A 9,988-nucleotide genomic window follows, 5' to 3' on the forward strand; every position below is an offset into this window, starting at 1 on the left:
AAAAGCTTGGTGTCAAGGCATAACTACAATATGTACAACAATTATTATCACAAGAACCAACCAAAGTTGAACCACATTGTAAAAAGGATTGTAGTGAAAAAGTCTATCAGGCATCAGCAGTTAAACATTTATACAGAAATTCATAATATGAAAACTAAAATTAGGAGTAAAAGTGGCATCTATATTACAAAACAAACATGATGCATCCGTATCACCTGATACAATTTTACACTTTCTTATAGAAAAACTACAATAGCAATATGAAGGAGAAGGTACATACTTCCGGGAAGAAACTGATAGCATTAGTTAGAGAGGGTGCATCAACAGGTACAATATTGTATGGGGTAAGTTCTGCTCTCAATGTTGCATCAGATTTCCCCATTTTTTTTACCTGAAATATCCTCAAGGAAGAGGAAATAACCATAACACTGGGTGAGTCTGAGATATCTTTAACTAACAGCCAAAAGAAATTGACCAGCCTTAAAAGCAAGAAAACTTCAACCTCGTTTGATGATTTCACATTGCAACAACTAAAAATCACCACAGAGAAAAATATCACAGCCATCCTTAGGGCAAACAACATAAGTGAAATTTAAAAAAAAAAGGAAAATTATAATTGTAGAGCGGAGTAACTTGTAAAACCACTTCCTTCTCTTTATACGCTTTTCTAGGACTGAAGGTACTTGAAAGCTCTATCTAACTACAGCAATTAAAGCTGGTCACTCAAGACCTAGCACTGAGTTTGCATGCACCAGATTTGGGCTGTTCTAGGCACAGTCAAGACCAGGCTAAGGCACAATCTATGAATCAACCTGCAGTTCTAACGTTGCAAATAAGCTATTTTTATATTTTTTTAATGAAAATTTAGGGGGCGTTTGGTTTATGGGAATAGGAGTGGAGAATGGGAATGGGAATGGGAATCATTGATTGTCATTGTTAATGTTTGGATTATAGGAATAGAAATACCAATAAGGGAATGAATCCTTGAAATTGGGTAATAACTCATTCTCATGTACCTCCCCTTCAATAAGTCATTACCCTATTTTCATCAATCAAAATATTCCCTTATTCCAAAAATACCTTTGAGCTAGAACTAAAATTTTCTCCCTTAATCTCAAATATCAAAATATATTTATTTATTTTTTCTTTCATATCACTTCTCTCTCCTTGTTCTCTTTCATCATATTTTCTCTCTCATCATTTTATCACACTTTCTCTCTCTTTAATCTCCCCTATCACACTCTCTTTCCTTTTTCTCATTACACTTTCTCTCTCATCATATTTTCTCTCTCATCATACTTTCTCTCTCCTCAATCTATTCCATCATACTCTCTTCCTTCTTTTTTCTCATCGTACTTTCTCTCTCATTGTACTTTCTTTCTCATCATACTTTCTCTCTCCTCAATCTCTCCCATCACACTCTCTTTTCTCTTTTTTTCTCATCACACTTTTGCTCCCATCACACTTTCTCCTCAATCTCTCTTGTCACACTCCCTCCTTTTTTTTCCTCTAACACACTTTCTCTCTCATCATTCTCTTTTTTTCTCATCACACTTTCTCTCTCATCATACTTTCTCTCTCCTCAATCTCTCTCATCACACTCTCTCTCCTCATTTTTTCTCATTACATTTTCTCTCTCTTCATCCTCTCCCATCATACTTTCTCTCAAATCATATTTTCCCTCTCATCTTCTCTCATCATGCTCTCTCCTATCACACTCTTTTTTCTCATTTTCTCTCATCACACTTTCTCTCTCTTCATTCTTTCTCATCACACTTTCTCTCTCATCATTCTCTTTCATCATATTTTTCTCTTACATTCATCTTTCTCTCACATCTAATTTTTTCTTTTATTTTCCTTTAAGGGTAAAAAAGGAAATTTTGATTTATTCCGATAGAAAATATACAACTAACCAAACATTGCTTTTAAAAATGATATTCATGCTCATACTCATTCTCATTCCACAATACAATGATTCTCATTCCGATTCATATTCCTAGGAAAGAACCAAACGTCCCCTTATATATTGCCCTTTTCCCCTAAAATAATTTTAAAATATACTAAAATTAATCTCAAGAATGTTTTAGAAAACTAATCAATTTTTATTTAAGCATTTCATATTTTTTTATAATTATTATTTTATTATCAAATTTGGGACCAGCAGTGCGGCTGCTAAACTTGAGTTGACGCCAACACAGGCTTGCTAGAAACAATAAGAGGCCTAGGCAATGTCCAACAAAAGCATGAATCATTGACTTTATATTCTTTATTAGTTACACTGTTATTATAAGAAACAATGATGTTGTGCCTTTGTTTTGTGAAGGTACCTGTGCAAATAGAAGAGCCGCAACAGAATGCAAAACATTGCCATTTAGAGGTTTGATAGCTGTGAAGGACAAAAGAAGTGGAAAAGATTAACAATGTGAAAGACATGCCTCTCTGGCAGGAGATGAAGCATTTCTATGGGAGAGGGGAATGAAGGGGAGTGACTGGGTTGCTTGTTTTACTTATGTATCTAAACTTGTAGATAGTTACAGACTAGAAGCTATTTTGACCTTTGACAACAAAGGTGAAGGTCATGGTCATCTTATTTTACATTATTTTCCTGCTTATTAAAAATGAGGCTACAAGAGCAAAATAGCAAATCATGTGGACTTCAGATACAGTTTGATCCACAAAAAAAAAAAAAAAATACCTCTTCCTTAATGCGTCTACCAAGTTCAGAAGTATCTGACTCTCCAACTAGCACCTCTAAAACATCAAGCAATGCCTTCAAAGTTGCATAAACCTTTTTCATTTCAAGAGCTCTAGCTCCTATCCTGTTTTAGAACAAAAGACAAGACGAAATAAAACAACTATACATCATAACTGCTACCTCACTTCATGATTAATTTTTAATGAGTAAAAAATAAAAATATAGCAGCAATAAAACATTTGAAGAAACCTATGATCTATCTATTGCTAGCTGAAGAAAACAGGCAATGAGCTATATGCATAGCACATGCTTGCAAACAATGAGAAGTAAAAGGGCCAACATAGGGACAGTATTAACTGGCAATTCAAAATGGCATGTCAATTTTGGCCACATTATCAGTCTGGAACTTCAAAATTACCAAACTAACTAAGCCATCAAGTTTATATTTCCAATTTGATTTAATCACAATCAGCACAACTATGTTGCTCCTTTACCACCAATATTATATATAATTGGTCATTTGTGTTAGAATTGAACCTCAAAGGAAACTTCTGAAAGGCAACTTCATGCTAATTGAGACTTCCCAAATATTAAAGAAAAGTAATAAAAAGGATTGTATTTCACCGGGCAATCTGAAATTTTCCCAAGTTGGAAAGAAGAAATAGAGAATATTGAAGAACGCCACTAAAATAGCACAAAATTTACTCAGATAGTGTTACACAATATTACATGCAGTTTGGCAACACAAAACGCATATTACTCAATCAACTTGCTAAATGCAATAGAATTTTAAAAAATCAACATGTCTTTAAACAAAACCACTTAATAATATGCAAATTGGGTAGCTAAAAAATCATTAATACAGTAATTGTCCATATTCATGATTTATGAAAGTTGAAAGCTCAAATTTAAAAGCAAAAATCCTTCTAGAATTGGCAAATTGCAATAAATAAAGCTCTGTGTATATTCCTTATTTTCTACCTGAACAGAGTTATCAGATATGAAGAAGAAACATCAGTCATTTGTTTGCATTTACATAGCCATGCTGCAATTGCTAAAATCAAACGCATTTATACTTTATATGCAATAAGACATGTAGTATTCATCCAAAACAAAAGTTGAAAGTATCATCCAGTGTCCTTGTTTTAGTGCTCTACAAGAATGGTACAATTTTAATATAGTATTCTGCCAACATTCAGCACACATCAGCACCGGTTGCAATATATACTGAGATGAAGTCATGTTGGTTTCACTTCATTAATATATATGCTAAAATCATGCACACTATTACATTTAGATGTAACATGGAAAATTTTGTGGAATGTAGTGTGCATCTTTAACAAAAGTTCAAAGCAAAATTAAGTGCCTAGCTTTAGCGCTAATAAAATTAATAACACATTTTATTAAGTAATATGATAGGAGAAATTCAAAAATAAAGCTCTAATACCTAAGACAGGTGCACTGAGACCGAGATTTCCTTTTCCTTATTTTGGGGAAGTATAATTGTATAAAGAGGAAAGGATATATACTCAATTGAAAGTGACTACCTCTTATCATTGAAAACTAGGAATTGGTAATGGGGAATTAGCCATACAAATATATAACATTCGCATATATATAATTATATATATATATATATAAACCATAGTGCACAATGAAAAACATTGTTTAACACCCATGCATCAATATATCATCCAACTATCATTGCCACTAATCTTCCTCGTAACCATAATTATACTTTCTTTCTAATAGAGCATCTATATAAAAAGAATGTTGAAATTCACAAACATATTATATTAGAAGGAACAAATTATTCCAAAACAAATAGAACAAATTGGTCTTCAGTCGTCATGCACAGCATTTGGGAATAAATAATTAGACCTTTAAAGGTCAAACAAAAGGAAAAGAGCATACTCTGTACTAAAGGTTCCTGATTCTCGCCATCTCTCTTGCTCCTTTTGGATATCATCAACTCGATTATGCCTCTTAAACCGTTTGTAAAAGTCCCACAAATATTCAATATCATGTTCACGAGCAAATGATGCTCCATCTTTTTTAGCAAGTTTTTGCTGTCATATTTCATGTCAGGTCAGTAAATTGTAGTACATGGAAAATATAAACTCTGACAAGAATATCTGATAGCGGATTGAGTCAATTGCCAGATATCATTGCAATCACAAAAATAGAGGTAAGATTCTGCTAATTACCTTAATAACAGACATTAAACCTGTTTTGAACTGTAGAACACCCCTTCCCTCACTGCTAGGGTCCATATTTTGGGCCATTGTATATGCTTGCTCACAGACTACATGTTAAAATCAAGGCCGATAACCAAGATTATTAATAAATGATTAGCATGAAAAGCAACAAAAATATAAGAACATTGTCAGGACTGCAAGATACAGTTTTTGTGGAATGAATGAAACCAAACACTTCAGTGTTGTATAATCACCTAAACAAAGGCTGCCAGTAAGCATTTGATTGTCTCTATTTTCGTAAGGATTCCCAAATTATGACAGAGAGGAAACGGGCAAATGCATAGCAAGTAGCCAATAAAAGGCTCAACAAAGTTATGAAAGATGAATTGGAAAGGAGTGTCTTGACTTTATCAGTGACCCAAAGATATTTCATGGCTCTAGAAAATGAACCAACACGTCATTCTATATAATTATCACTCTACTGTGTGACTTAAAAGAATACCATGAGGCTATGACAAGAATGCAATTATTAAAGTGGGCACTTTTCTAAGTCCAATAAGATTCCTACATTAAGACACAGTAAGATTTTAAGACTTAGAAAGCAAATAGACGTTCGAGCAGAAACTAAACCACAGGATGTTAGGTTATGGACCAGCCCGCCGAAGTTGGTAACAGGTAGGTAGGTTTCTTAAATACGCATTTCCCGCACTAAAATGTCATTACTTCAAACACCATAACCAAAAGAACAGAAACAACTCACGAATCCTAGCGACGTTGGGATCGTCGTCCTCGATCTCGTTAGCGGCCTGCAGAATATGGTCGATGTTGGTGGATACGAGAGACGGGGGGAGGCCTCCGGCTATCCCCTCCGAGGGACGTCCGCTGGGGACCTGTCCAACGTTTCGAAGTTGCTCCCGCTGCAACGTGGCGCGCACGAGGCGCTCCCAGTTCTCCGGCACTGTGCGGGCTGCCCTGCGGCCGCTGCGAGACGGCCGGGCAGCCGTTTCTCGCGACATGACTGAGGAGATGGAGGTCGGCACCAGAGTTGGAAGATCGATAGCCGGAATTAGGGTTTAGAAAGCGGCGAGAGCGCGATCGCGACGAAGTACCGAGCAGGAGAATGGGAAAAGCAAAAAGACCATCATTTTACCGCATCAAGACGCGTAGTTAATATTGCAAAATGACCAAAACAAACTCCCACTTTCATTATTAACCAAATCTAGCCCTTCATTATTCCATGCAGTCCGGTCCTATAATTTCGAATATTAAATAAAATTTACTCTATAATGAATTTTAATAGTAAGTTCTTTACGAAGTCTAAATACTCATTTTTAATCACATTTTTATTTATCACCTTAATTTAATGCATTTTAACGGTAATAATAACTTAGCTATGAAAATTAATTAAAAAGTTAATAATCCCATCAACTCTTGCTATCTAATTAATACTTAAGGCAAAAGATTCAATCTCATCACCCATCGAGATAAATCGAAAAATATTATAATTATCCATATAGAGCGACTAACGTTATTAGGTCTATCCTCTCATTAAAAAAAAATATGCATCATAGTTAAAGATTTAAATTTTAAATGCCTAATTTATCATTAGAATTTCTATCATTGTATTATTATCCCGAGCGTTTTGAAGATAGTTATAAATTTGAAGATAGTTATAAAGTTAGGAATATAAGTTTAAGGAACGTAGTATTCTTATACTAATACTTATAAAGTTATTTTCCTAAAGATAAATTGTTTGTTAGGCTTTGAATGGATATAATGGATATGAAGTGAATTATTGGAGGGTTGGAGTGCGAAAAGAGGAATCTAGTCCATCCATGTGATTACTTAACAAAAATCTTGCGGAGAAATAGTGAAGGGTGAATTAAGAATATAAGTTTAAGAGGCCATGTTTAGTCAATTTTGGGGAAAAAAAAATGGTTGTTCCGTCAAAAATGGTTGGAACGATTTAACGCGGATTTTCGAGCTTTAGTAGACAGCGTCTGAATGGAACACTGAATTTAAAATAGCAAAAACATATTCCAGCTGTTTGTCTATTGGGCTCCACGTGCATGTTTGGAATTTCGAGGTTGGGTATTCAGCGGCTTGACAAGAGACACGGTCACTTGAAGACGAAGGAAAGGACCGCATGGGCGGGTGGGCCAGGATGTTACGTCCGCCGTGGCGGTGCAGTGGGAACGTTTCATATTTAAAAAAAAAAACTCTTGTTAACCAGGGAATGGGTTACATTCCATTTTCAATTTCATTTTTCAAGAAAAATGATTTATAAATGAGTCAATTAATTTAATGCGCGATGAAATTAAATGAATCGTGTAATAAAAGATCAAAAATTTAATCATGCAGATAAATTTAAAAATTATTAAATTATGCATCTAATTATATTTTTGCCCCCTCCAAATTAATTGTTTCCTTGCTGCACTCGATTTGTATACTATTGATCAATACAGTAATATCCTATTGATCTAATTTATATTTAAAAAAATATTACTCTTATATATATAAATGATATTTGAGGATATACCTATAATAAAGAGAATTAGATGAATATATATGATCTAATTCTATATTATTCTGAATTCTTTAAATTAAAATTGATTTGGATAGGTAAAAATAAAATTAGGTACGTGATTTGATAATTTTAAAACTGACCTATGTAATTTGAATATTTGATAACTTTAGCTATGTGTTTTAGTAATTTACTGAATTAAATTTAGTTAAAAATTAAGGACATCCCAACTTGAATGATCAAAAAGACATTCCTGTTAAATGATAAATAAAAAATGAAGTCTCATTAAATATCCTATTCCCAAAATACTCTTACTTACAGTGTTATTATAACCTCTACAGCTACAACAACTTATAATACTTAATATAATATTGTTATAGTATCGTAGTGTCTACTTAATTTTCTCATTTTTTAATAACTACTAGGTAGTTGCTATAATTATTTTTTAAATGTTTTAATCAATTTAAAATATTTTTTTAATAAAAATTAAATAATTTTAAATAAGTTGATGAAGAGTATTTTGATATAATAGTATTTAAGATTTATAATTTAGAATTTAAAGTTTTAATAAAATAATTAATTTTATAAGTCGTATACGATTATGGCTAAACTTGAAACTCTAAATCGCTCTAAATACTGAAATTGTTTATTTCCCATAAGTTCGAGAAATACTAGGTAATCGACGAATATCTTGATGGAGTCAAGCAAACAGAAGAAGTTACAGGAAATCTAGAGGCGGGAGGAGGCAGATCGAACCAGATCGAAACAGTGGTAGGAGTGAGAATCGGGCTGTGGCCACCCAATCTAAATCTCAATAAGGTGAGTTTTGTCAACCTTCGGCAAAGATCACTCCTTTTGGATTTAGGGTTTTGCAATTCTTTTCCTGTTTTATGGTGATAATGTGGTTGTTAAACTCACGATACTAACTTTTTATCTGAGCTTACTAGAGACAGGCCACCTCGAACCTGCAAAGAAGATCGGGAAAGGAATCGAAGCATTCAGGCATGCCACCACCCTATGTGGAAGAATCAATGCTTCTTCATTGTTCAAATCGATGGCAGTGCTGACGATTTTAGCTTCCGCAAATGCGTCGATAACATACTGCCTTTGCAAGCTTTCTAAAGGTGGGTTGCGAAATTGGTTTTTATCATGTTACAAGGCATTACGGTGTATAATTTTTTTATTAAAATTTATAAAGCTCAAGTGCTATAATTGGTTTTCTATCCTTCATGATGCATGCTTAGTTCAACATTCCTGATCTAAAATTATGACTAGCATTCTCTCTGATAGAACATTTTATTTTCATCATGATTGTAGGTTAATTGATTATGGCAACAAATCAACCAGATATTCTGGATCCATCTCTTCTTAGTCCTACCTGTCTAGATAGAAAAATTGAGATTCCGCAAATGCATAGACAACATACTACCTTTGCCCGAGGAAGGGCAAGCATTAGGTGATGGCTCATTGTGGTTTCTTTCAGAAGAGTAAATCAATGCTAGATCGAGTGCTAAGTTAAAAAGATAGAACCTTTTTTCATATTGATGTCATATCATTGAACATTTTAGTTCATGTTGAAGTCTTAGAGAATGTCATTTTACTTATTGTTAGAGTCTTAAAGAATGTCATTTTTGGTTCCTTATTCAATGATTCAGTTCGAATTGATGTGGATACCTATCTAAGTGCAAATAAGCATTGTTTATAGAAAAGAAATTAAGAGAAAGCTCGAGTAAACATGATACAATGGTTCAAACAATAGAATTTGATTGAATGCCATACAATCAAACACATTTCCTTCACCAGAGGCGGCAGTTCACCTCTTTTTTATATTTTGTTGTTCTTCTTTCTACACGTGGGATGATAGCTCAGTGTTAATTGAGATTCATACAATTGCAACCTAAGTCTTTGGATATTGACCCTCTAACTGCAATTCGTTACAAATTACATTAGCAAGAAGGCAAAATTACTTCCCTATTGTGGAATTTGAAATAAACAAACATTGGAAATGAATTGGTTCGATTACTTCACAACTATGGAATTGGACGACATCAACAAAAAAGACTAAGATGTGTATTTGTGCACGATCTGAACATTGAACCGCATAACCTTTCAATGATCATATGATGTGGATAAGTCATCAAAGGTCTAACTTGATCTAGAACAATAGTTAGCCGTACATTCTAGAGTAGATAACAAATATTGAAATCATATAAAATATGAAATAAATCTTCAAGAAGAATGAAATCTTTTTGAAAAAAAAAACATAAAGGAAAATTTTCTAATCGCACATTTGATTTCCACAATATAGAGAATGCATCAATTAATTCACATGACCAATATGTTATACACTGACAAATTCTGATCAAGAAATAACTAACATACGAAAAAGAGGTAAAAGAAAATCATTGTGTTGCATAAACTATCCTTTTGAATAATCTCATCGACAATAGTTCTAACTCCGATATTTCTTAGTTAGAAGTGAAACTTACTTGTACAGATAAGGAACAATACTAAGAATAATGAACAAGGTTATGTCAATGTAAAAATTGTGATGGGATCTTAGCTGAAAAA

The 9,988-nt window shown here is 33.5% G+C and overlaps 1 protein-coding gene across 1 annotated transcript; it reads right to left on the minus strand.

Annotated features, from left to right (window-relative positions):
- Nucleotides 1-212: 212 nt before the first annotated feature.
- On the minus strand, nucleotides 213-6,046 carry LOC121980610 (callose synthase 10-like). Its single transcript, XM_042532713.1, has 5 exons — nucleotides 5,654-6,046; nucleotides 4,903-5,000; nucleotides 4,610-4,764; nucleotides 2,696-2,819; nucleotides 213-391 (listed from the first exon to the last, which is right to left on the minus strand). Exons 1-5 carry the CDS (start codon nucleotides 5,907-5,909, stop codon nucleotides 248-250), a joined length of 777 nt encoding a protein of 258 aa, XP_042388647.1. The 5' UTR covers nucleotides 5,910-6,046; the 3' UTR covers nucleotides 213-247.
- Nucleotides 6,047-9,988: the final 3,942 nt, after the last annotated feature.

Source organism: Zingiber officinale, chromosome 5A, assembly GCF_018446385.1.
Source record: "Zingiber officinale cultivar Zhangliang chromosome 5A, Zo_v1.1, whole genome shotgun sequence".
Lineage (NCBI taxonomy): Eukaryota > Viridiplantae > Streptophyta > Magnoliopsida > Zingiberales > Zingiberaceae > Zingiber > Zingiber officinale.

Coding starts and splice junctions, on each gene's coding strand:
- LOC121980610 (XM_042532713.1), bottom strand. CDS start 5,909: ATGTCGCGAGAAACGGCTGCCCGGCCGTCTCGCAGCGGCCGCAGGGCA. Junction 5,001..5,653: donor TCCCAACGTCGCTAGGATTC/GTGAGTTGTTTC, acceptor TTTAACATGTAG/TCTGTGAGCAAGCATATACA. Junction 392..2,695: donor GTAGACGCATTAAGGAAGAG/GTATTTTTTTTT, acceptor AGGATATTTCAG/GTAAAAAAAATGGGGAAATC.